Consider the following 27,480-nt stretch of genomic DNA (forward strand, 5'->3'; position numbering starts at 1 on the left):
TAGCATGCATGAAGCCTCAGGTTCAATTCCTCAGCATCACATAAACAGAAAAAGCTAGAAGTGGTGCTGTGGTTCAAGTGGTAGAGTGCTAGCTTGGAGCACACAGAAGCTTAGGGACAGTGTTCAGGCCCTGAGTTCAAGCCTCAGGACTAGCAAAAAAAAAAAAAAATGATGCAATCTAACAAAATTGCACTGTACAAAACTAAACCTAAGAAAACCAATACTTGCTTGATAAAGTCACCCAATATTCTGTACAGGTTGACATTAAACTTGCCTCCCAAGGGCCCTCCCTAGCTAGTTGTCTTCAGGCCTGGCACAGGGCTCAGCTCTCCTGTTACATTTAGTTGTTTCAGTTCTTTGATGCTAACTACTCTTGCCTTTTCCTGTTTCTCAAGCCACCAATTTGCTAAAAAGAATCTGCAGCAAAGACCTGTAAAGGTGCCTCAATAAAGAGGATTAAGCAAAAATCAAACGGGCATCATAGCAAGGTTCTTCAGACTACTTCATGTTGGTAAGCTTTGTAATAAAGATGGATTGATCTGAACTTAGGTGTGTGGAAAAAAAACTCAGCTGGAGAGCCAGAATGGTTAGAAAAAAGAGATGACAAGTTAATCTGCAGTAGCGCAGATGTTTACTGTGAGCTTTCTTGCTTTGCAAAGGTGTCACCCTATCCAAAGCACATGGATCTTTATGGTGTTTATGGTGTTTCTTCACAATGTCACAGTGCCATATCGCAAATGAGATAAATACATGTTAAGAATAAAAGTCTCTAATCAACTGCCTCTAGTCAAACAGTATGTAACTGAAATTACATACTGACCTGGGGTTGGTAGCCAATCACGCTAATGCATCTTGGGTCCACAAACGTGATGATCCCGTCAGAGTTATGTCGGGACAAGAACTCTGTGGGCACCGACACCCCGTTCATATCCATACACACTGGAGAGCTGGTCACCTGGAACAGGGGAGTCCACAGCTGAGGTGTTAACGGCAGAGACGGAGAAGGAGGGAGGCCAGAGACAGAGAGTGGGAATAAGGCATGTGGCTTGAACTTCTGGGCCACTGGCACAGAGAGTGTTCAGCCAGCTTTCAAGTGTTCCGGAAGCTCCTGTGGATGCCCTTGCCTGCCACTGGGGCCACTGAAAAATTTACATGTCTAGATAATGGGAATAATGGAACCTATCACGTCCTAGAGTGGTTGGGAGGTTAAAAGAGATGCTGCATGTTAAACCTTAAAACATTTTATACCCTCCCCTTCTCTTGCCTCGCCTTTCACAAAAAAATGGCAAAGGAACTTACGTAACTGGTTAAAATATTTGGAAAGTATAGGTTTCCAGACACAATTTACCCATTGTTTTTCCTTTTTGTTGTCATCTTTAAATAGTTGTACAAAGGAATTGCCACTTAACAAAGCAGTTTACAGATAAAATGTATCTTGATCAATGTCACCCTTTCAACAGACTCACCCATCCCTCTCGTTATTCTTATTAATTTTGTAGGATATACATAAGACTCTTGACTGCATTCTCTCCCACTTCTCCTTTTCTTTTTTTTTTGTTTGTTTTTGCCAGTCCTGGGCCTTGGACTCAGGGCCTGAGCACTGTCCCTGGCTTCCTTTTGCTCAAGGCTAGCACTCTGCCACTTGAGCCACAGCGCCACTTCTGGTCGTTTTCTATATATGTGGTGCTGGGGAATCGAACCCAGGTCTTCATGTATACGAGGCAAGCACTCTTGCCACTAGGCCATATCCCCAGCCCCCTCTTCTCCTTTTCATTCATCTGCCCCTTTCCCCTTCATGCTACCCCACCACTTTTGAGTACCTGCTCCACAGTCCAAATCTTATTTTTACCCATCAGTGAGGAGTATCTAGGACCTGTCTCACATGAATGGAATTGCTTGTTTATTTGTCTGAACAAAATGGTCAAGCTTGGAAAGGCAGGGGATGGAAGACTAGTGCCCGCTGAACTGTTCGTTATACTCCTCTCGTCAGTCTGGGGAAGGGTCACATGGAAAACACTGAATGATTCCATTGACTGCATGAGTCAGATATTGAATGTACTGGGTTTCCACAGGACACAAGAGGCCTACTCCCTACTCTGGAGAACCTTGCAAGGAATGAGCAAGCACTCAATCAAATACAGCAAACAGGTAGTGGGAGGCCCCTCCCCAAAGTGGGAAGTTAGTGCTAACACAGCATGGGGGAGGGGTCAATGGTGTTTGTTAAAAACATCAGGAGTTATTTTTGTTGAGTCTTGAAGGATGAGCAGATAAAAGTACACAGGAGGAAAAGGAAGTTCAAAAGAAAGACAAATAAATGACAGGAGAACCAACATTCTGTGGATAACCACAGAGGCAGGGAAATGGGGGTTAAGCCACGAGGACAAGGATGTGGTGAGAAAGGAAGATGAGATTGAATGATGAACCTGGTCTTTATCCCACGGGCCCTGGGGAATCACCGAGGGTGATTAAGCAGGGATGTGTGATGTAGACAAACTAGACTGCAGAAACCAGCCTGAGATGAGTGAAGGACTAATAAAAAAAAAATATCAACACAGCAAGACCTCCACTGCTAACAGCTCATCATTTGGCCACATCCTATCTCAGAGGGACACACAAATTCCAGTGAATATTGAGTCCACAGGCATCAAGTCCACAGGCATCAAATCCACAGTCCTTGCCCTTGGCCATAAGAAGGCCTCATTTGAGATGGAAGAACCCCGAAGGGTTTCCTTACCTGGAGTCTCCCAATTGCTACAAGGCAGTATTTACTGCCTTGTCCCACATCAGCATCTTCATCAGGAATGGTCATTCCTACAATGAGATACACCAGCATTGTCAGCTTGCCCAAAGCAAGCAGAAAGAAAGGGTAAGTGCTCATGATTTCAGTTTGTGCAACCCAAAATCCAGATTCACTGCTGCTGTTCTGAGCAGGGAAGCTAGCCAATAACCTTCACAGCCCCTCTCCCACTTCCTGTTTCTCTCTCTGCTTGATGTCTTTTGACAGTTCCAAGGTCACCATCATTGCCTCTGTGAATGATGCAGAAACAATGAAGGAAGATATAATTAAAGTGGCTCATATGCATGTTTTCACAATTTTGTCAAGACATTTGTTAGGAAGGAAACTTCAGTAAGAAGCCTAAGTGGTTCTCCCAAGTCATATAAACATTTTAATTTCCTGTTGACAGAAAATAAAATAAACACCATCAGAGGCAAAAAGACAAGAGAGGCTGAAAAAGCCAAAGAACTACTTAAAGTAAAGGGGGCCTACATATCTGTAGGAGAAGATAGCTTGTGTTTGTCTTATCAAGGAAAGTAAAGGATTTTAAGGGATCGGGAGGAGAAATGGATAAGTTACACTTACTCAGCACTGAAAACTAGTACTCAGGATAGGAAGGAATTGGTTAAAGCATTCCTTGTTGACTAGTCTGAAGAGTCTTCCTTTAAGTCCAGAAGGGAGTGGGCTCTGGAGCCTTTTATAGTGCAAGGTTCCTGGACATCTGTAGCTAGAATTACTGCTGAGAAACAAGTGCTCCATTTTCACACCTGGGTAGGTGCTGATAATTAGAAGCCTTCCTTTCACACTGCTTCCAACCAAGCATCAATATTTCTATGCTGGTCTCATAAGTTTATCAATAGGTTACCATGCATCACTATGGTTCTGAGAGCCAGAAAAAAATGTCCCTTTTTCTCCCTCCCTATTACATATTCCCTCTTCTCTCCAACCTGTGTGCAGGTAGCCAATCTATCTTGTTTTGGCTTTATCCTTGCTGTGTTTCTTTTGTACAATGAGCAGATAGATGTATATTTGCTTATAGCACATTTGTTTTTCCACGAAGAGTAGTATACAAAAATCTACTCTTTGGGGATTTGCTTTTACAACTAAGAGTATGTCTGGAGTCCATTCATATTTATTCTTGACCTAAATCTTCCTCAATTCTTTTCCATAACTGCATAGTACCTGATTGTGTCAATGTACCAGACACTCTTTTACAATCAGAAATAATGCACAATATAAAACCTTGTGCATGTGTATTTCTTTAGGTAGTTTCCCAGAGTGGAAGTGCTGGGTCAAAAAGTAAGTACACATTGCTTAAACAAAGAGAAAGAGTTTCCATTACTGAACCATTCTCAGAGAATGTAATATGCATCTGTGTACCATGAGCTAGGAGAAGAATTAGATAGCAAAGTTTCTTTGATTCTGGAAGATGCATTTTAAGATACTGATCTGCAAATATTTTGCATTTCAGAGATATTTCCCCATTTTGCACAGCAAAGCTTTGAAATACAACTGGTGCTTTCCAGCTCTTCCTAAATTACAATGGAACGCTTCACGAATTTGCGTGTCATCATTGCGCAGGGGCCATGCTAATCTTCTCTGTATCGTTCCAATTTTAGTATATGTGCTGCCGAGGCGAGCACCCTAAATTACAATGGAACTTGCCAGATTCTAAAACAGGAAGAACTGCCAGGTGCCGGTGGCTCATGCCTATAATCCTAGCAACTTAGGAGGCTGGAATCTGACAATTATGGTTCAAAACTAGTCCACAAGGAATGTAGGAGAGATGCTTTATCCCCAGTTAACCACCAGAATACCAGAAATGACACTGTGGTTCAAAGAGGTACAACACGGGGCTGGGGATATAGCCTAGTGGCAAGAGTGCCTGCCTCGGATACACGAGGCCCTAGGTTCGATTCCCCAGCACCACATATACAGAAAAAACGGCCAGAAGCGGCGCTGTGGCTCATGTGGCAGAGTGCTAGCCTTGAGCAGGAAGAAGCCAGGGACAGTGTTCAGGCCCTGAGTCCAAGGCCCAGGACTGGCCAAAAAAAAAAAAAAAAAAAAAACAAAGAGGTACAACACTAACAAAAAAGCTCAGGGACATTGCCCAGGCCCTGAGTTCAAGCCCCCTAGTGACATAAATAAACAAACAAATAAATAGGGAGAAGAATATATCAGCACTGGGAACCAGGCAGCTGGTCATTGTGAGACAGTTTTGAAATACATGGTTTGGGCCTGACAACAAGCAGGAAAGAGACAGGTAAACACCAGTTCTCTGTATATGAAGGAAAAGGTTTCCTGGGGTTGATGGAGCATCCGCAGCAAGAACAAGCTATAAACTTTGTGCTACTCTGACCTGAGACAAGCCCAGGGCAGAGCTGTTACAGGAAAGAGAAAACCTTGATTCCTTGCATCCCAGGAATGGCAGGTGCACTTCCTACCAGGGCTTATGATTTTAGATGTCCCCACCCCCACCATAACCTCATGAACAGACAAGTGAATTTTTGTTCTGGTGACAGTAAAACTGAAGCAAAGCCAAACATCTCTCTCCTTCCCTTGTCAGGCATGAGAGATACTTCTTAATAATGTAAGAGGGCCATGACTTTATTTCAGCCACCTCATGTAGGCCAAATGTGTATCTTTAAGCCGTTTAAAAAGACCTCTGGGAAAGTGGGCTCTACAAATTCCTCAGAAACTCTGGCAACAAATTCTTTCATATCTCCATCCCTCTAGGTTGACTGTTTCTTTTGTCAAGGCAAGAGATCCACATCTCCCTCCATCCCACTCCTCAGTCTTCTCTGGATATATAATCTGTGTCCAGTTTGAGCTACCTTCTAGGGTAAGAAGATGAACACAACACATCTTTGGTCTGGAGGTTTCTCAACAGTAAGCACAGAAAAGTGTTGTATGTGCTTAGAACATCAGGAAGCAACATTAGCCATAGCAGAAGTAGCATTAGCTATGCTCCCTGTAGGCAGGCTGTACATGTCAGGCATGGACAGATACACATCACTCACGGAGAGGGCCTTGTGTTTTAGAAGCTCCATCTCCACAGCAGATCCCAGACCACTAAATACAAGCTCTTTTTGGAAATCTTAGCTTCAGGTAAGCAGGACTTTTTCCATTGACAAAGATTGCTATGTTCTAGCTACCAGAGAAAATAAGAGTCATTTCCAGCCTCTTCTAGGAGCACACATTCTTTAGTCAGATGTGAGCAGCACTCAGCCTCCCAGTAATACACCTGCCATTCTCTTACCTGCAGGCGGCCAGGCCTTGATGTACCCTGTGCAGTGGACCACGGCGTACTGAGCTTCACCCTCTTTCACAGGGCCAAGGCCATTCCTAAAGAAAGAATATCTGTGAAACTGTTTTCACCACATGAGAAGCCTCATATCAACAGCTCCTTTAGTTGCTAAGCTATTGGGCTCCTTTGTTTTTCACAGAACTTTGAATCTTAACTTCGCCTCACCCTGTCTCAGCTCCTCCCACATGGTCTGGAAGTCACAAGTAAATTCTATTAAACCTTTTATTCTTTTTATTAGAAAATATATACACATATTTTTATTTATTGTTATTGTAATAGTGACATACAGGGGTTTGCAGTTATATAATCAGGTAATGACTACATTTCTTTTTCTTGTCAGTACTGGGACTTGGGGCCTGAGTACTGTCCCTGGCTTCTTTCTGCTCAGGCTAGCACTCAACCACTTGAGCCACAGCACCACTTCTGGCTTTTTCTGTTTATGTCGCGCTGAGGAATCAAACCCAGCGCTTCATGCATGCTAGACAAGCAATTTACCACTAAGCCACATTCCCGGCCTTACATTTTGTTTTGAACAGTGTCACCCCTTCCCTTGATCTCTCCCATTTTTTTCCCGCCCATCCTCACACACAAGTGTATAGTTCATTTTCAAGATAGTGTCTAGTGAGTATTTGTTTGCCTCATTTGTTTAAACTTTGTTCCTCCATTTTCACTTCCCCTCCCAAAGACAGATAAACTTACAAACTAGACAAACGATAAGGAAAACCAAAACAGCAACAAAGGAAAAAAACCCAAAAACCTCCTGTTTTTCCTGTTTCTTAGAGTTGTTTTTTTGTGTTTTCTTGCCAAGCTGGTCTATATATGTAGTGCTGAGGAATGGAACCTAGGCCTTCATGTATAGAGGTAAGTATTCTTGCCACTAGACCATACTCCCAGAACCTTAAGAGTTCATTATGATAAATATTCTTTTATATGCACATATGCATATAGGAAAAGAGTTTTTTGATCCCTTCCTAAGAATATCCTCCTTTGGCCTCACTTGGTGAATGTCTAGAGATGTATATAATTCATCACGACCTGGGGAACGTTTGGTCTTTTACCATCCAGAGTGTTTTCTTGTAGACTGATAGGCACATTCTAGTCAATGTCACATTCTTGCCTCAGCCACTGCCTCCCTGGAGCACAATCTTGGTTCTCCCTAAACTCAGCCCTCTTTAGGTTGGGCCACTCCCCGGTTTAGGACACCAACACTATCAACCTGCATAGTTCCACGAACATATCAGGAGGGTGCTGACCTGAACCTTTTCCTCATGGTGGTTATTCTGTTAAGGGGCAGGTGATCCAAGGGAGCATTTCCACACCTAAGATTTGACAGACAGATTAGAGTGAGCAGAGATCCAGGTAAGTTCACAACACACACACAATGCTGCTAGAAAGTTCATGGGCCTCAATGGATGCTTATGCATCTATTCAGGCAAGACCTGTGGCCAAAACTCTGCAAAGTGAAGGAGCAGGCCTGCAGGCCTTTGAATTTCCATTGGCATCAGGGGAAGGTAAGTTGATCTACTACTTGAAATCCATTTGCAAAGTGTTCCAGGGCCCAGCCCATCGCTCCTACACAGAGAGTGCAGAGAAGTCCAGCTCTACAGAGTCCTACAGCCCATTTCAGTAACACAGTGGCTTTCAGGAAACAAGGAAGTGGGTGATGACAGTAGTAGTGTCTTTTCAGGCCTGAACAAAGACACCAACTCAAAACAGATGCTGCCAGTTGATGAACGGTAGCATCTTCTCATGTTTTAGCATCACAGCTGTGGAAGCTCTTCCTTCCTTCCTGTGTGTGCTGATCCTAGAACCGTCTAGACAGCTGCAGGCCTGCTGATGGCAGAGGAGAAAGCGGGAGCAAGACACAAGGAGGGGTAAAACCAGATCTTTCCGTGAAGCCCTCTCTGGGAGCTAGGGGAGAAGCAGCAGCACTCCCACTCTGTTAGGACCTTCTCAATGACCTTTCCAGCATACCAGGTAGCAAACATCCAAAGCCTGCACAGTGGCCAGGCTCTGGCCACTGGTGGTTATGCCCACTTGGTAAGTGAATTTTCATTTTCCAACTGCATGGCAAGTTCCAGCCCAGGTATCTTACTTTGCAACACAACAAAGGTAAGAGTGCCATTTCACTCTGGGACCTCGGGAAGCTGCCAGAACTTCAAAGGTTTTCACAGTAGGCTCAGTCTGTGGCATTGTTGCCTAGGTATGCTGGCAGGATCTCTGCTCTTTTCCCGTGGACTGTGCCCAGTGTCCTGCTGAAATTAAGTTGCATTATCAGCAGAGAAGGCTGCTTTCCACAGATCAGGCAGTGTGGGCTTGGCACTTCAACAAGCAATTTGGAGTACATCTAGAGAAATGCCAGGGCAGAGAGAGGACTAAGTGAATTTAATTGATACAGGGCAGTAATAATGGCATTGTATACAGATAACAAATGTATACATGATACTGCCAAGCAATGAACTTGCAAGGGAATTGCTTGGATGACGCCATTAAGAATTTATTCCTGCTTGAGGTGGTGGCTCATGCCTATAATCTTAGCTACTCAGAGGGCTAAGATTAGAAGGACAACCTAGGCATAAACTTCACAAGGCTCCATTTCAGCCAGTAGTTGAGCATGGTAGTACATCTCACAGACGCTGAGATCAGGAGGACTGAGGTTCCAGGCAGGCATAAGAAAAAAGAATGTAAGATCCCATCTCAATAGAAAATGTTGGGCATAGTGGTATATTCCTGTCATCCCAGCTACCACAGAAACTGTAAATAGGAAGATCAGATCTAGGCTGTTCTGAGGCAAAAAGGGAGAGCCTATCTCAAAAATAAGTAGGAGGAAGAGAAGGAAGAAGAGAGTAATTTGTATTGCCTGAGCACTACTGAATGCTTCTGAGCAAGGATAGGCTCTGGTGCCATTCACCAAACACTGCAGGACAACCCTGCTCGACTTCGCTGGCTGATGGCATGGTGCTCCTGCAAGAGTGCTGGCCATATGACCCAGTGTGCCCCCGCCAGGTGAACAGGAAACAGGCAGTGAGGCTCCACCCTCACGTGCTGTTGTCCCGGTGCTGTTGTGTGACTTAAGGGGAGGTGAAGGGGGTTTCACCTATGCCTTCTGGACCAATTCCAACTCCCCAACCTAGAGAGGGCAGATGCAGGACAGAGGACAGCGAACCCCAGGTCCTGGAGAGCCATTCCTTTAACAGGGGCCCCTATGAATGCTGCCAGCTCTGCAGATCTAGCCAAGGGGTCAAGGAGCAGATGCAAAGCATCTCCTCTTGACAACCTTGTAGTTGCCTGGAGACACAAAGTGCAGTCCCAGGCCTCACAGCAAACGCATCAAACTGACCTTGGCCAGTGGCTCACAGTGCTGGGCCTCCTGGAGCCCTGCAGGGGTCAGGCAGCTTGACAGAAAGGAGAGGTCAGATAGTGAAGGCTGATTTGGGGCTAAACTAAGACCAGTGCAGAATCTTCTAGCCTTGTAGACTGGGGCTCAAGAAGAAGCTGGGTGTTATATGCTAGGGAGGAAGAAGAAGAGGAGGAGGAGAAGGAGAAGGAGGGGGAGGAGAGGGAGGTAGACGATGGCCTTGTGCCTTTGCCTGCAGGTCCAGTTCCTGCTGAGCTCCACTCTGGGGTCAAGTGATGCAGCCTCAGTCTTTAAGACTTTTTGAGTTGTTATGGTTCATATATGAACTGTTCCCCATAAGGCTCAAATGTCCTCTAAAAGGCTTGGCTCCAGCGTCTAATCATAGGGTTTGGGGTGTGGATCATGAGGGCTCTGATCTCATCCATGGATTAACCTAGCGATGGACACATAATCTGACAGCATTATTGGGCGGTGGGAGAAACTAGGAGGTAGGGGTGTGCCCTGATGGGAAAGGCTGGACACGGAAACAGTCAGGAGAATTGTGAACATCCAGGTGTGGATCGAAGAATGGGCAGAAAAGAGGGGGATAACAGATGGGAAGAAGAAGGACACACTTGCACAATGGAACAAGCAGGCTGAGGTCACTGGAGAGAAATGCAATCTCCCCCTGTGACCTTGGCCAGGTCCGTCCGGCTCTGCATGGCAGATCAGAGGGAGCACACCAGCCACAGCCATGGCACTGCTGTGTCCAACAGACCTCATCCTGCAGATGAAGGAGCGCCGGGAACCCATGCACATCCGCATGGATGACTGCTGCCCTTCTTTCTTGACCGTCCCCGTCTTCAGGTCCAGGATCCGGCCTGAAAGAGAGAAGGTCATTACCACCAGCCTCTGCCTGAGATCCGGAGACAGAACTGGGGAGGTGGGAGAAGCCTTCCAAGGCTCCACCACATGAGGACAAGAGGGGCTGCACCGATTGTTTGTTTCTTGGCATTCCCAACATTCTTTGGCAGAAAACTTGCAGAGTGATGAAATCCATACAATTCAAAATGTCTTGTTTTTTTTTCTTCTTTTTTTCCAGAGCAATCTACACTCGCTGGCTCTGCTTTGCCAGATTCCAGAGCCTCAAGTCACTCTATTCTGGCTGTCTCTTCCCCGACTCCCTGCAGTGACTGCCAAGGTCGCCAATGACTTCCTCATGGCTAAATCCAAAACACATTTTCCCCCTTTACTTTATCCAACTGCTTTGCTGGAGTTTACACGTCCACACGGATCCCTTCTCAAAACTCTTTGCTACCCTGGGCTTCCTACCCAGCATTCTGTGCTCTTTTTCCATCTGCCAGGTAGGTCATTCTTCAGGGCCTCCATTCTGGACTCTCACTTTTTCTCATTCTGCTCCTCCATCCCTCATGCAGTTGTATTACATCGGAAGCTTTGGAAATGACTCTGGATGCTGGTGACCCTACATCTGCACGTCCACAAACACCTTTACTTCCTTTGCTGGTTAAATCTATGACACCAGCAGATGATTGCACCCCAAAGGTGGCTTCACTCACTCCTTCCAGAACATGTCCTAAACACCAGCACAAACATCACCACCAACCTGGAAATCCAAGTCAGAAATCTACATGTTGTTGCTGAAGTGTTCTTTTTCCCTGCCACAATTTCTGTCCTCCATCGTGTTCTCATGTCAGGAGAGGAAATGACAACCCCTCCAAGGGGGAAGTTTTTTGCATCCACTAGCCTTCTCCCACCTAGCAACTTCTAATGTCTACTTCTTCTAGTATTTAACACCATGACAGACATATCTTTTGTTAGCATGTCCCTAGCCTCAGGTCCTCAGCTCCTCCCACTAGCCCTCAGATCCACCCATACCTAATGAATCACTCCTACTCACTACCTAACTACTTCCCCTTTACCTCCCTAGAGAGAAACTGCCACCTGGATAAGGTGCAGACGCCATGTAGCTCCCTCTCCCGTGGGAACTATGGCCCCACTAATAAACCTCCTTATGAACCTTCTTCTCCTGTCTGTGATTATCTCCGCATGGTCCTCTGGGATGGCAGATACCTATGCTTTCATCTTTCATCTTAGGAAGAAAGCAAACAGAGCCCTTCATTAACCCTGGAGGTGCTGTTGTCTGTCTCCATCTGTGGCCAGACAACCTTGTTCACACTTGGGGTCTGCACCTCTGCTTCCTCTCTGAGGTCAGCCTGTCTGAGGTCTCTGAGGTCTGCCCTCAGGCACTGCAGCTGCTGTAATCTGTGCTGCAGGGCAAGCTCTGTTGGCTGAGTGTAACACATACTTTTCAGCGCTTTTCCATCTTGTGTCTCATCTTGACCAGTCCCCCCCTCTTTGGGACTCCAAGCTAAAAATGTCAAGGTGCTCATTATTGGACCAAACCTTCAGTGAGCCTCCTCTGAGGTCTCTGCTCTTGTTTGGGTTCCTCTCTGCCCCGGAGAGCCTAGTGTGAGAAAGATTCTCACAGAAATTGAACACTCTGTTCTAAGGGTGTTTACTGGCAGGTGGTAGAACCTTTGTGAGGCGGGGCCTAACAGGAGGACCTGAAGCCCCAGGGCACAGTGAATGGGATCCTGGGACTGTGAGCTCTTCCTTCTACTGGTTCCTGGCTCCTTTGGTGAGTGGGTGTGCCCTGCCACCTACCACCCCAAGGCCAGTTGACAGGTGTGTTCATTCTTTGACTAAAACATCTGAATGCATGAGCCAAAATATACTTTTCACTTTATCATTCAGTTATATTACTCATAATACATATAATTAACTCAGGTATTTTGTGAGGGACATGGAAGCTGGCTAGTACATTTTGGCAAAAATTCCTTACCTCGATGCATTATCACCCTAATCCAACCTCAGCAAGCATTCTATTCCCGAGTCTAACATGAATTCTCTTCAACCTTGATGTTTCTTAGTAATTTAGAGTTCTTAGTAGTTTTAAGAAAATTGCTTTCTTGGTGTGGGAGCCTAGTATCTTTCCCCATTACAAAGTTTCCTTGCAGTGCAGGACAGACCCTGATCTGATGGCATGGGCCCCTTGAATGGGGTCTTCCTCACCACGTTTGGCAAGTAGCACATTTCACTTAACATGGCCAGAACTCTCTTAGAAGAGCCATGTTGGTTCCTGGGTATCTCGCGAACATATTAACTCTACACAGCTCTAGACACAAACTTCCTCTTTCAAGCTTCTATCTCTCCAAGCCCTTGTCTTAGTCATTAGCACCACCATTTGTCAGCTAGAAAGGACCAGTGGAGACAAGGGACTCCAGCACTCTACCACCGAGAACAACCTGCCTCTGTGACTTTGTGACCCTCACCAAGGTTATCTAACCTCCCTGTGTATCTAACCAGCTTCTCTGTCTGTGAAATGATGATTTTTCTTATGTGGTTGTTGTGAGTATTACATGAGTTAAAAATGCAAACTAACAGAATCCGGGAGGAGCTCCCATGTGTTCTATCAGTGCTCATTAGACGAAACATGAAAAACTCACTCCACTATCTTATCAGTCACCGATATTCCTCCTGGGACCTTTGGCCTAGGTACTTCTTCCATCCCCACTATCTTTAGCTCTGTCCTGGTTACCTTTCTAGATGGACAGCTGTATCAGGCGGTCTTGCCCTCTTCAACTGGCCCTCTGACACCAGAATACTGAAAGCACACAAGTGATCCTAGGTGTCTCATATATATGACTCTAGGCACTCAGCCCTCTTCTTCTGTGGAGGGTAAGTTCTCACTTCCAGGGTCATACGAGAAAATACATATGAAAGTGATTTTCACACTGGTAAAGTGAGAGACTTAAGCCAACCGTCACACCATACTCCACTAGTGAGTTCCAAGAAGACACACATCCTGCAGCCTAACACAGAAGTATAAAATCTGGCCTCTGTTCATCTCAATTGCTTTGCTGCTCATCCCATACCTCACCCTGGCTCCGCCCCAGGCACTGTTGGAGCAATCATCTCTCCCCAGGGTGTCACCTCCTTTCTGCCCACCTCCCAGTCCTCCCTTCCTTGGGTTACCTCCTTTCTTTTGCCTTACTCCTACATTTCATGCCAACTTACCCAGGTGCCATCAGAAATGTCCACTCCAGCACCACTGACGGGTGCTGTGCAGTAGGTGTCAGTCTGAGCTCAAAGAACGACCCAGGCAGAGACTACTGTATCCTACTCAGTGAGAGATAACAAAAAGGAAGAATGGAATGGAAGGGAGATACATGCTATGAACAGGAATAAAACAGAGAAATGTGAGAAAGTGACCTGAGACCTATTCCTCTGAAATAGATAGCCTGGTGGGTCTCTATCTCTGAGATGAAAAAGGCCCTCACAGAAGACCCCTCCCAGGCCTGGGCTCTTCTGCTTTAAATGATGGAAGGTAGAGAAGATGTGCAATGCAGCGCAGGCCCCTCCCTAGACTGCATCTCATTAGCACATGGTGCTTTCCTGGGCTGGTTCTCCCACTCTGTCCTAGAATAGCTGGCACTCATGGTCTTGGACAGGGCCCACTAGCAGCTGGAGCTGCCCTGACGCATGCAGCCTTCGCTGTACACGAGCTGGGGCTCAGTAGGATGCAGGTACTCTACCAGCATCAAAATCCCCATCACCAGTGCCACCTCTAAGCAGGATGTGCACAGAATTCAACTCTATAACAAGGCCTGGCGCAATCTAAGGGTTCTGCACGGGCCTGGTGGAAGAGGCTCTGAGAGTCTGCTGACTGTGCTGTCAGCAGGTTTGACATCTGTCTGTCTCTTTCACAGACGGCTTCTTTTACAGCCCTTTTAGTGTAAACTGTCACTTGCTTTATCATCTATGAAATGGCAAATGGTTTCAGTTGTGTAGAGGGCCAGCAATGAGTCTGTCAAATTCCAAAGTGTGCTCTGAAAATAAATCACAGATGCACAGCTCATGAGCAATGGAACATGAGGAAATGAGAGAACACATTTCCATGAGCTGCTGCAGTGACTCAGAGATGGCTGCTTCGGTGCTGTTTCTCCTGTGCAGCATGAGGCTTCTCTCCAGCTCCTCTGGAAGGCAAGTGTCCCTGATTTTCATCTAGCATGTGTGGGCTTTTTTGGTTTAATTTTTAAAACTATCTTTAAATAGTTGTACAAAGGTGCCATTTAACAAGGCAGTTGATGAATACAACACATCTTGACCAGGTCATGTCCCCTCAACCTATCCCTTCCCTTACTTTTCTTAATTTTGTTGCATATACAATGAATTTTTTACTGTATTCTGAGCTCCTTCTGCCCTTCATTTGTCTTTTCCTTGCTCCCGCCCTCACCCCACACACCCATTGCCCATTTTCTGGTGTAAAATTTGTTGGGCTTTGACCCAGTCTTTCTAAACGATTACTGTATACTATCAGAGCTCTCTGTAGAGTCTATTACGCTTCAGTTAATTCATTTGTAAACCACTTGCATGTGGCCCAATGTGTTTACTTATAGGTTTATAGGTATATTCTATCTACCACAACTGAAGGAAACTGTGCAACCTTTGTTTCCCTGGGTCTGGCTTATTTGACGTAATATCAGACCCCCAGGTCTTTCCATTTCCTTATGAATGGTATGTTGAGTAGTTGTTTGGTTTTAGTTACATAATGTTGGGTCGCTGACCCAGTCCTGTGGGAAATACCATTTGACAATCAGTTTTTGGTTTCACAGACCTGGTCTCTACTGTCTTTCCGTCACCCCTTCTTAACAGTCATATATCAGGGAGATCATGCCCCTTTGTTTTCTGTGTTCTAGGCTTGTCTCACTCAATATATTTGTTCAAGTTCTGACCATTTCCCTGCGAATAACAATATTTCATCATTCCTAATCGCTATGTAGTATTCCATTGTGTATAGGTACCATATTTTTTTTATCCATTCATCTGTGGAGGGGTACCTGGGTTGTTCCCATATTTTGGCTATTGTGAATTGTGCAGCGATAAACATGGAAGTGCAAATGCCTTTTTGATATCTTGGGGCCTGCTGTGCCGGGTAGATGCCTAGGAGTGGTATGGCTGGGTCATAGGGTAGGTCTATATTGAGCTTTTTGAGAAACCTCCATACTGTTCTCCAAAGTGGTTGTACTAATTTTCACTCCCACCAACAATGGAGAAGGGTTCCTCTTTCCCCGCACCCCCTCCAGCATTTGTTGTTGCCTGAGTTCAGAGTATAGGCCATTCTAACTGGAGTGAGGTGATATCTCACGGTTGTTTCTATTTGCATTTCCTTTACTGCCAGGGATGTTGAACATTTCTTCATATGTTCCTTTACCATTTTTATCTCTACTCTTGTGAAGTCTCTCTTTAGCTCCTTTGCCCATTTCCTAATTGGTTTATTGGGCTTGGAGGGGCTTAGTTTTTTGAGTTCTCTGTAGATCACAGATATTAGGCCTTTGTCTGTTGCTGTGCTGGTAAAGATCCTTTCCCATATGGTTGGCTGTCTTTCTATTTCGGTGGCTATGTCCTTAGCTGTGCAGAAACTTTTTAATTTGTAGTAGTCCCATTTGTCGAGTCTCTCCCCTATTTGTTGTGCCCCTGGGACTATATTCAGGAAGTTCCTTCCTGTGCCTATAAGTTCTAGTGTCTTTCCTACTCTGTTCTTCAGTAGTTTCAAGGATTCAGGTCTGATATTGAAGTCTTTTGATCCCCACTCTTGGCACTCTACCTACATATAGATTTATTGATTGATTGATTGATTGCCAGTCCTGGGCCTTGGACTCAGGGCCCGAGCACTGTCCCTGGCCTCTTTTTGCTCAAGGCTAGCACTCTACCTCTTGAGCCACAGCACCACTTCTGGCAGTTTTCTGTATATGTGGTGCTGGGGAATTGAACCCAGGGCTTCATGTATATGAGACAAGCACTCTTGCCACTAGGCCATATTCCCAGCCCCATACAGATTTTTTTTCACTCATGAGAGAGGGATAAAAGCTATGATCCATTCAACTCAAAGTTTTTAAATACCACTTTTCTAAGAGGGTTCAAAGTAGAAGACACGTAGGAGCCAAGGTCAGCAACGGTGGCTTCTGGCACAGGTCTGGACCATAGCCGGTCTCTGGAAATGCAGCTTTATTGGGAAACAGATGCACCTATGCATGTGTTCACTATCTATGGTTATTTCCATACAACAGTGGCAAAGTTGATTAACACTGATAGAAACTGATAGGTATTTATTACTTGCCCTTTAGAAAAAAAATAAAACAATAAAAAAAATCTAAAGCAGAGAAGTATTTTCTATGGGGAGAGGCTTGCATAACTGTTTTTGTTATTGTTGTTGTTGTTGTTGTTTAGTCAGAGTGCTGCATAACTGTTTTTAGTAAGCTGATTTTTAAGCATTATTTTGGCTAGTAGCAACTTTGACAAAAAGAAGCATCAGAAGTTTGTCTTGGATAAGATCACAAAAGAAGGCTTTGTGCACATAAAAATGCTCCCCAGGCTACAAGAGAAATAAAAATATAAATTAGAATTATTCCATCAAAAGAATCCTTAAGAAAACTGAAAACATCTTATCTCGGTTTAAAAAGGAGGAAAACCAAGATAGCAACAGAGGAAAATAAGAAAAGAATGTCTAGCAAAAACTACCCCAAAATAACCCAAAACAAACAAAACAAACCAACAAACATGACGGACAGTATTTGATGTGGTTCCAGAAGAACATGGTCCCCTGAAATGGGAACCCGGGGGCTAGAGGATGCTTTGGTCGCTGTTCTACTAACAATGTGTTTTCCTCAGAAGACTGACCCTCACCATCACAGCAGCTGTGTACACAGGAAAAAAAAAAAAACCACTGCACCACATTACAGGGACCCAGGCAGTGTACCAGAGCCTGTCCCTGAACAAACTAGCACCATAAGCTCTGTCAAGCAAGTCTTTCTGCTCCTGGAGGGTTTTGTAGTCCATTTGGAATACAAAATGGCTTCCTTAGCCTTGGTAATTTATAAACAGCAGAATTTACTGCTCACAGTTCTGGAGGCTGGAGAACCTACGATCGAGAAACTGACAGATTTGGTGTTCACATAGTATGCTGTATCTTCTTCATGTGCTAGAAAGAGCAAAAGGCTCCTCCAATCCTCGGTTATAGGGGCACTAATCTCACTAGTCCCTCTTAATACTATAACACCCTAGATAAATTCTGACGTAGGCATTTAGGGAGAGGTGGCATACCAACATCAGACCACAGAGGACAGGAACACCTTCCTCAGATTTTATTATTTCTGACAGAAATGGAGAAGTGGCAAATATATCAGTTTATAAGTTGAAGCCAAACTATTTTCCCTCCAAATTGGAGGTGTAGCAGTGCTGCACAGGTACTCATCTACCCATCACACACACACACACACACACACACACACGCGCGCACACACACCTCAAAGTACTTTCGAGAAATCGTTCTCACTATTTTACTTTATTATGAAAGTCTAGAAAGGAGCTAACATTGTATTATAGGATGCCACCCCTAGGGTGATGGTGATTGGCCGAGGTTTGGTTATTTACTACAAGCTGGGCCAATTGTAGAACCTTCATATTGATCAGTCCCAATACTAGGCACAATCCAGGTAGGCCAATCAGAGTCTTCCACAGGCAAAATGTGAACTTTGGCCACCTTTTTCCTCTTTCAATTCAAGAATCTGAACTTGGCAGTTTGAGCAACAGCAACTGGCTTCATGGAGAACTGGGTCTAAAGGAATGAAAGTTAAGTCCCGAAGAGTAGTAAGACCATAAAACAGTAGAAGAGAACATAAAACAGTGGAAGAACACCTCCCTGCCATTGCTGACAATAGTGAACATGCTTTGTGAAGATGACATCACGTAATCAAAGGAAAACTTCTCATTCCTCAGAATGGCCTGTAGGAACTTCATAGGACTTGTATTTCTAGATATATGAATGTTAGTAAGCTGTATTTTAGGAACAAAAATGCACAAAGTGAGCATTACTATCTAGTGACATCCATCCATGACACTCAGAGAAAGAGGATGGCCCACATAGGGACTGAGGGGCCCCGCTATCAGGAGAGTGCCAGTCTATATGAGACACACACTGGAAAGAAGGAATTATGGAAACCACAGTGTTTGCTGAGCAGCGCCATATTCCTGGACAAGACTGGTGGAACTGTGGTCAGACAGAAACATGTTTCTGGGGCAAGCACGCTCTAAATCTTGCTTTCTGACCAAGGAAGCTAGTGCTAGGTTTAAGTTAGGAGTCCAGTCTGTGGCCATGGAACAAGAAAAGAAAGAAGTTGGTTGAATGGGGCTGATTTAAACTGGCAAAGGGGGTTGATTATTAGAATTAATGCCTGCTCCCCTCTCCCTACCATCTAGAAAAGGTGCTACTGAGGCACTAACTAGGCAAGTGGGCAGGCAGTGAGGCAACGCATGATAGGAGGGCAGCCATTGTGTTCAGGGAGCACCAGAGATGGTCTCTCATGAGTGATGAGAAGACCCAAGACAGGCACATCGGGGGTGATTAGACATTATAACCAAGGGACAGAGAGCCCCACTACCGGGCATAAGCCAGGCCACCTCTACCACCTAAGCCAACTGGGCGACCTCAGCACCCAGCAAAGCCCCAGAACCCGCTCCTGCATTCTTATTCCAAAGCCTCCTCCTATACCCTTCCAATCTGCTATTCATTTTAAAATCATCACTTCACAGTCTCTTCATGACTAACATATCTTCTGCTATTTAATCTGTAGACAAAAGTACAAATTCTTCATCTTGTTTAGAATATGCTGGAGCGTGATTTAAAGAAACACATTCTTCCTCAGGGATCATGCTATAAGAATGCCAGAAATGCAAGGCTAAGCGTTTTGATATTAAGGGTGAGTGTTCCTCTGGGCTATAGATGAGCTGGCTGATGCACAGCAGGAGGCCAGGCTGACAGGGAGTTCAGGAAGGCAAATTCAAGTCATTCCTCCTTTCCTTTGCAATTTGGTAATACAATGATTTAAAAACAAACAAAACTAGCAGAAAATTCTGTACCTATACAGAACAGTGGCAGTGGAAGATACCTTAGCTGAATGGCAGAAACACTGAAGGTTTTCTGAAAATCCAGTGTACACGGAAGGGACAGAAGCAAGTCATTCTCCGCATTCACGGATCCACATCTGCACCTTCATGGACCTAAAGTACTTGTAAAAATGCATCTGTGATACACATGGGCAGACTTTCCTCTTGTCACTATTTCCCAAATACAATTTAACAACCATGACACAGTGTAACCATCAGCTTTCTACCACTATAACAAATACCTGAAAAATCGATTTATTTTAGCTAATAGTTTTGAAAATTCCAGTCCATGATCAGTGTGCTTCACTGCTTTGGGGCTATGGCAATACAGTACATCATGACAAGAGGAGGAAGGAAATCTATTCAACTCATGTCCAGGAAGTAAGGAGAGCAAGAGTAGGGGGACTGGGATTCCACAGTCCTCTCCAAGAGCATGCTTCTAATACTCTGAAGACTTTCCTCTCCTTTCCTCTGTGCGTGTGTGTGTGTGTGTGTGTGTGTGTCCCCTGTGTATATGTGTGTCCCTTCTTTGTGTGTGTCCTCTGTGTGTATGCATGCATGACTGAACTTAGGAACTTGGTACTCCACCACACTTGAGCCACTTATACAGTCCTTGCTCTCATGGTTTGCTTTTCAGATGGAGCTAACTTTGCCTGAAGTGTCCTTGAAACAAGACCCCCATTCCCTAAGTGATCACAGTCACCAAACCTGTCTGAGCTCTACAACACCATCCTAGGAATCAGCCTGTAACACAGTCTTCCATTGAAGGATACTTAAGATAGATTCAAACTACAGAACACAGCACATACACTGTATAAGGTAATGCAAGTATCTCAGAGGTGATTTAAAATATATGGGAAGGGCTGGGAATATGGCCTAGGGGTAAAGTGCTCGACTCACATACATGAAGCCCTGGGCTCAATTCCTCAGCACCACATACATAGAAAAAAGCCGGAAGTGGCACTGTGGCTCAAGAGGTAGAGTGCTAGCCTTGAGCAAAAAGAAACCAGGGACAGTGCTCAGGCCCTGAGTCCAAGCCCCAGGACTGGCAACAAAAACAAAACAAAGAAAAAAAAATATGAGAAAATGGTGCAGGTTGTATGCAAATAGGACACCATTTTAGATAAGGGCTGGCCACTCACAAAGCTTCTCGAGCTTATCCCTTTTAGATGCCCAAAGACTGGGCTGTCTGGGAAGGATATAAAACAGTTCCCTAACAAAAGTCTCCAGATAAACAAACTGGAGACAGAATGAAGAAGCACAGGAGCAATAAAGAAGAGGACCTGAGCCAAGGGAGGCCACGGTCCACATCACAGCATCTTAGAGTAGTCAACCAAGAGTAGTTAGAAGCAAAGGCTGCTGTGGGCAGCATTCCTGTGAGAGGTGGGGAAACTCCTGCCATCTGCAGGCAACCAGAAGCACTGCACACAGCCACCCCACAGTCTGAGGGCTACCCAGACACCTAGCAGCCCCCAGACACCTGGACTTGGACCCCAAAGCATTGATTGTTTCAAAGAAATGCACACGACTGCAAGCATCTCAATTTTGGGAAGCACTAGAAATCTAGGATGAATAAATGGAGGAGAGATCCAGTATACTAAAAGAAAGGAAGATGTCTGAAAGGTTACAGATCACAAGAAGACAATAAGATGAAATACAAAATTATCTTATCAAATGTGAGACGTTTCATAAATAAAAATTTTAAAAAGACATTGATCACCTCATGATCTGAGGGCTGTATGTCCAAAGTGATGTAGTAAATAGTAATATTCCCGAAAACTCAGTCAATGAATTAGTGGTTTGAGAAATTCTCCTAGAAATCACAAGAGAAGCAAGAGAAAAAGGAGGTAATAAGCATGATGTGTAGAGAAGAGTAGGGAAGCAGCCCAGGAACTGAGAACTAAGCTGACAGAGGAGGCAGGCATGCCAGAAGAATGTCTGCTTCTATTAGAATCAGAGTTGCAGATCCACCCTCTCTTTTGAAGCCATCAACCTGTCAAACAGTAACTTCTAATACGTGTCACTAGGATGGTGACCAGAACGGCAGAATCCCTGACAGTGGAAAAGAACAAAAGTAGAGGACTATCATTACCTACATTGGTAAGGACAAGGCTGCAGTTACCAAGGATAAATAGAAGAGCTCAGGGTCCAGAAATAGACACACACACACACACACACACACACACACACACACACACACACGGAGTGGAGAAAGGAGTGACTTCAGTGACTGTGCTAGAATAATTGATAGCATTCCAAAGTCAAAACATTTTAAAAGCCTACTGTGAATATTAAATGAGAAATATCTGTGAAGTCACTTCACATAGTATATGAATATTAGTTCCCCCTTCTTCTTAGATTCCAAAAACACATTTCCTTTCCAGCAACCAGACAGGTCTTAATAAACACGAAAAATGACATTAACATCCTTTCAGGGACTGTTTTTCACACTGTGAGTAATTCTAAGTGCACAATGGGCCTCTGCTGGAAGTGTCGCTGGTTGGCTTGTGTCTCTCATCATGCCCCACAGTAGCCGTCTCTTCTCCAGACTCATTCATTCCATCTTGCCACAGGGTTATTCTTATGGCTGAGAATCATCTTGATGCCAACAATTGCTAATCCTTATTCGTTTATATCCTTCTGCTCTTAGCTGAAGAGCCTTTGCTTCAGAGAGCTCTTTCCCTACTCTACTCCACCGCCTCTAACATGGGAATTAAGATCTTCTGTTCCTGTTTCAACCTCAGGCTCCTCTCTGAGAACACACTCTTTTATTCTGTGTGCATCACATGGTTACTTGTTTCTCCATGTTTCACAGACACACTGGAAGCAATATTACAGATGGTGACCGTGTCTGTTTTGTCCACTTCTGCAGTCTTCATTTCTCATACGCTGACATAAGTTTAGTTGCGGACATTGAGTCAGACAGGTGTCCTTACCTCTTGTAAGAGGTTTCCTTCCATTCATTAATATGAATGGCCTTGAGTGTGCATCAGGCTGTTGCCACCCCTGAGTAGGGGTGGGGCCAGGGACCCACAGCAACCCAGATGCAGCTCTGGACCCTTGCTTTGTCAGGGTGTCTTGAGAAAACCTCTGATGCTCTTGTGTGTGAGCCTGGGAGACACCAGCGAAACCCTTCAGCTTCCCTCAGTGAGCAAAGGAGGTGAGGAGACACTGCAGATATCCCACCAGACCTCCTGAGTATCCTATACCAGTGGAGGCGAGGATCCCTCCTCCAGCTGCTGTGGGTGCTTCAGCTAATGGCTCAGAGCTTTCTATTTTCCCAGACTCACACTCAAACTCAGTATCTGATACTTTCACACACTGACTGACACTCTACCACCTGAGCCACATCTCTAACCCTGTGGTTCCTCTCTGTACTTTCTGACCTACAGACTCCAGCATGCTCCCATCCTCCAACAGGACAAACTGTGAAATGTGTGGTCCCAACCTCCATCCCTGAATGTCAGGCCTCTCCTGAACCATATTTTGCCTGGTTTCTCTTCTACCCTGCCCTGACCTTTCTATCTCTCTCTCCACTTCTCCCTTTCAACTTCTGTTTAGAGAGCTCCACCGAAGACGAAGGAGGGTGACACAGAATCGACTCTGCCTTCACACCATCCTAGAGGGATAAGTGGAGGCTGGCCCACTGGTCAGGCATGGTCTCAACTCTGCCTTCACACCGTCATTGAGGAGAAATGGAGGCCATCCCACTGGTCAGACATGGTCTCGACTCTGCCTTCACAACGTCCTTGAGGAGGAAGTGGAGGCCAGCCTACTGGTAAGAGAGAGAGCCTGACGCTGTTCAAGACCACTGGCAGGCCAGAGGAGATATCAGGATTCAAACCCAGGGCAGAATCTGTGTCCAGCTCTTTGTCCACCATTGTGGGGTGGAGGAGGGGGAGTCCACAAGTCTGTGGAGTCTCAGGACTCACAAACAAGGGAGCTGTACTGTTGAAAACACTGGCCAGAACAGCTTAAGTAAGAGAACTCCAAACTGAGCACATACACACACGTAGTTTTGCAAAGGAGAAAGTCTCTGCTACCGGAGGCCACTCTACTGCTATAGAGGCTCAATCCAGGCGGGCACGTCTCAGCATATCATGAAGAGAACTGTGTTACTGAAGAGCTGGCGCTGGTGACCCCATAATGCACAGCTCTTGTGGTTTTAGGCTTTCAAAATATGTGCACTCAGCTCAAGGTCACAGAATGACACTGTAAATAGTTCCCTGGAGAGTAATTTATGTCATCACCCAAAAGGGGAAAACTGAAAGCCATCTATTCAACAGATCACCGCCTGAGCACAGAACTGGCAGAGGAGGCTTTGTGTTGGAGTAGAAGAAAACAATCTACAAAAATAAAGGCAAACTGGATGCAGATGTTTTCCTCAATTAGCCTCTACTGAAACAGGAATGAACAGGAAAGTTCACTGCTGTATGGAACTTCTATTTAACTATTTGGTGTGAGTCATGACATTTCAGAGGGAAATGTGTCTTTCGTTGGTGAAGCTAGAGGAAACTATTTTAATTTTCTTGATCATGCTGAGGGTTTTTTGCAATCAAGCTATTTTTAACCAAAGCTTTTGCAAAACATGACTCTCACGTGAGATTCTTACTGACTCTAAACCCTACCTCCAGGAAGCAATGACTCAATGCTTTTTCAAACATTCCAAAGTAATTAAAAATAAGTGTATCTGATGAAAAACAATACTACTTCTCACTATTTTTGCCACAGTTTCTTTTATATAAGGAGGGCAAATGTCTTTGTCAACTTACTTTTTGAGTATCAAAGGGAAGATGAAAGATATCTCATTAAGAAATAGGGACTGGTGCCAACAGGCCTTAAAATGCTGATGCTGTGCATTCTGCGATTATTTTAGTGATACTTTCAACAGTCTGCTTGTTGGTATAGTAAATTAAAAAAAATGTTTTCATCTTTCAAAAATCTCTGTCCTAGATATAGAAGAGTTGGAGCTGTTGCCTGTGTTATCTTTCCCTTCCTTCCCTTCCTTCTCTTCCTTGCATTTTGTAGGGGTCACAGCATGTTTGTAGAAGTTCTCAGCCTCTGATTCAAGTTGAAATCACAATGATTGCTTTTAAAAATATAGGGACCAGGATTTCTTTAAAGATAAGTGAATTCCAGTAAATGGGTACATCTCAGCTACAAAACATCTAAAAGGTCTAGAGGAATTCTGATGTGCATTGAGGTAGAAAACTGCTGTGTTGGGGCCTAGGGACCAATATATCTACAAAGCTGTAATAAATGGCCTACAGGTGCTGCTTAGATATTCTTTGTTCCAGGAAAAGTCATAACACAAAAATGTGAATCCTGGCCTTTAAAAGAAATGCACAAATGGTTCTTTTGGGTTTTGGGTTTTTTTTTCTTTGGCCAGTCCTGGGCTTGAACTCAGAGCCTGGGTACTATGCTCTTTGTGCTCAAGGCTAACACTCTAGGCACTTGAGCCAGAGCACCACTTCCAGTTGTTTCTGATTAATTTATTGGAAATAAGAGTCTTTTCTGCCCGGGCTGGCTTCAAACCATGATTCTCCAATCTCAGCCTCCTGAGTAGGTAGGATTATAGGCATAAGCCACTGACAACGGGCTATAAATGGTTCTTTTTAGGTGGTTGAAACTCTATAGGAATTTAGCTGGGTGTTAGTGGCTTATGCTTATAATCCTAGCTACTCAGGAGGCTGAGATCTGAGGACCGTGTTTGGAAGCTGGCCCAGGCAGAAAAGTCCTCTTATCTCCAATTAACCATTCAAAAACTAGTAGTGGCATTGGAGCGCAATTGGTAGAGTGCAAACCTTGAGCACAAAGAGGCTCAGGGACAGTGCCAAGGCCCTGCGTTCAAGCCCCACAACCGACAAAGAACAAACAACAAAAAACCTCTATGGGAATTCAAAGCAAGATTCAGCATTCTCCAGTCCAATTCACATGCATTTTCATAGAATAGAAAATATGTGTATTAATCTAAGTTAAAAAACTTAGTATCCTCCTTTCTCACTAGTAAGGACAAACACATTCTGCTCTTAGGAGTCTGAATCTTGCAGAAGACTGTATCTTGCAGAATACCCTTAACCTGCTCAGATAGCTTCAGGAGTCATAACAGTCCAGCTCCACAGAGGGGAGCCTTCCCAACTGACCTACACAGAATCTTGTTCTCTAATGCCAAAGGGCAGAATCCAGTTGGCTGCTTGCAAATGAAGTGAATGCCATACTCATAACTGTTTCATTTACATCCCTGGCTGCAAATGACCCCTTACATGCCCCCTCTTGGGCAGACTGCATGCACCTCCATTACTTCTCTCACCAAGGAAGGCTCAGAATGGAAAGAAATGTAATCATTCAGAGGCCCTGTTATACAATTCTCAAAACATGCAAAATCCAGACATGCTTACATTTTAGAATGTGCCATGAGCTGAGACAAAATTTCTCCTGAGCTGAGCACCAGTGAATGGCTCACGCCTATAATCCTAGCTACTCAAGAAGCTAAGATCTCAGGATCGATGTTCAAAGCCAACCAAAGCAAGAATGTCTGTGAGACACTTCTCTCACAATTAGCTACCAAAAAAGCTGGAAATGGAGCTGTGACTCAAGTGGTAGAGTGCTAGCCTTGAGAAAAAAAAAATACCTCAGATACAGAAAACAGGCCCTAGTTCAAGCCCCAGGACTGGCACCAAAAGAAAAGAAAAATCAATTGAACTCCCAAGTATATGCTGCTTCCCCTGCACCAACCCTGGCATCATGGACCATCTCCCATCTCCCATCTCGATCCCCTCTTGCTTCAGGCCCCGCCCTGGGGCCCACTGCCCGCTGCCTGCCCCATTTCAATCCATCCTCAGCGGTGGCTTGGTTCCACTGCTCTCCCCAGGAAATTGGTTTGGCCTGGATTCGATAGTGTCTGCTTCTATCCATGAGACAAAGCAAAGAGGCAGGTCTGGTCCAGGGCAGGGGGAAGTAGACAGAACTCAAGCATCAGATGTGAAATAAGTCAGAACAAAAGGCAGGTCAACTCCGCTGTCACCACATATAGTGGGTTTCACAGTGTCCTGAAAATCTGTACCCACTCAGGACCTGTGAGTAGCTCATTGGAAACAGGGTCTTTGTAGATAAAAGTTAAAATGAAATCACACTGGGTTAAGATGGCACTGACTGGTAGAAGAAGGAAATCTTGACTCAGATACACAGGGAAAATATCATGTAATGACAGAGGCAGAGATTGGGAATTATCTACAAGGAATGTAAAATCATCAGCCATCACCCAAAGGCTAGGAGCGAGACACAGAATGGACTCTCCCATAGAGCTTCCAGAGGAAACCAACCCTGCTGACACTTTTCTTTCAGACCTCTGGCCTCCAAATAAATTTCTGTTGTTTAAGCTTCCCAGTTTGTGGTCATCTGCTCCAGCCAGTAGAGAAGCGCATACACCATTCCACCCAAGCCTGCATCATTCTCACCTGATGACCTCCACGCCCTCCTAAGCAGGACTGCTCCCAAGCCCATGGGGCCTAGAGGACTGTGTTTCCAGCTCTGTCACTAGAGCCTGGGTACCTTGAGACTCTATTGATTGGAAACCTTCAGTGGCCTGTGATTGCTCTGGGAATAAGCGCCCACCTTCCTGATGCCTTACCATCTCTCAACTCCCTTACCAGGTCCAGGGGTTTGTCATGATCCAGGGTAAAGGGCCCTTTGGTCAGCAGGCCCCGTTGACTGTAAATTCAGGGATCCTACACTTCCTTTACTGCCTATGTCACCACGTCCACCCCAGTCTCACTCTCCACACTCAGTGTTAAGCTCATTAGCAACTCTCAAAGTATTTAAGGAAGCCAGCCCTGCTGAAGACAGCAAAGTACGTGAAAACCTGCTCTGGCTCCTTTATCGGCTGTGACATTGCTGTGATAAAGAACCTAGTAGCCTGGGCTAGAAATCAGTCCAGATTTGTGAAATATCTTTCAACACAAAATATGAGCAAAAAACACAAACATTCTGGGTCATCAGCATGCTATGTATGTAGTAAGACAAAACAAGGCAGGT

General features: G+C 44.9%; 1 protein-coding gene and 1 non-coding gene across 3 annotated transcripts in view; both read right to left on the reverse strand.

Moving 5' to 3' along the window:
* Arnt2 (aryl hydrocarbon receptor nuclear translocator 2) overlaps nt 1-27,480 on the reverse strand; it is a 90,803-nt gene that overhangs the window by 24,916 nt on the left and 38,407 nt on the right. For both annotated transcript variants that reach the window (XM_048368892.1, XM_048368893.1), the window contains 5 exons: nt 10,199-10,301; nt 7,337-7,402; nt 6,036-6,121; nt 2,735-2,811; nt 821-955 (listed from right to left, as the gene is read on the reverse strand). In XM_048368892.1, coding sequence (XP_048224849.1) covers nt 821-955; nt 2,735-2,811; nt 6,036-6,121; nt 7,337-7,402; nt 10,199-10,301 — 467 coding nt within the window. The remainder of the gene's footprint in view (nt 1-820; nt 956-2,734; nt 2,812-6,035; nt 6,122-7,336; nt 7,403-10,198; nt 10,302-27,480) is intronic.
* Nucleotides 4,313-4,419, reverse strand: LOC125339208. Its single transcript, XR_007208494.1, has one exon. It is a non-coding gene; the product is annotated as a U6 spliceosomal RNA (small nuclear RNA).

Source organism: Perognathus longimembris, chromosome 20 (assembly GCF_023159225.1).
Source record: "Perognathus longimembris pacificus isolate PPM17 chromosome 20, ASM2315922v1, whole genome shotgun sequence".
Classification (NCBI taxonomy): Eukaryota; Metazoa; Chordata; class Mammalia; order Rodentia; family Heteromyidae; genus Perognathus; species Perognathus longimembris.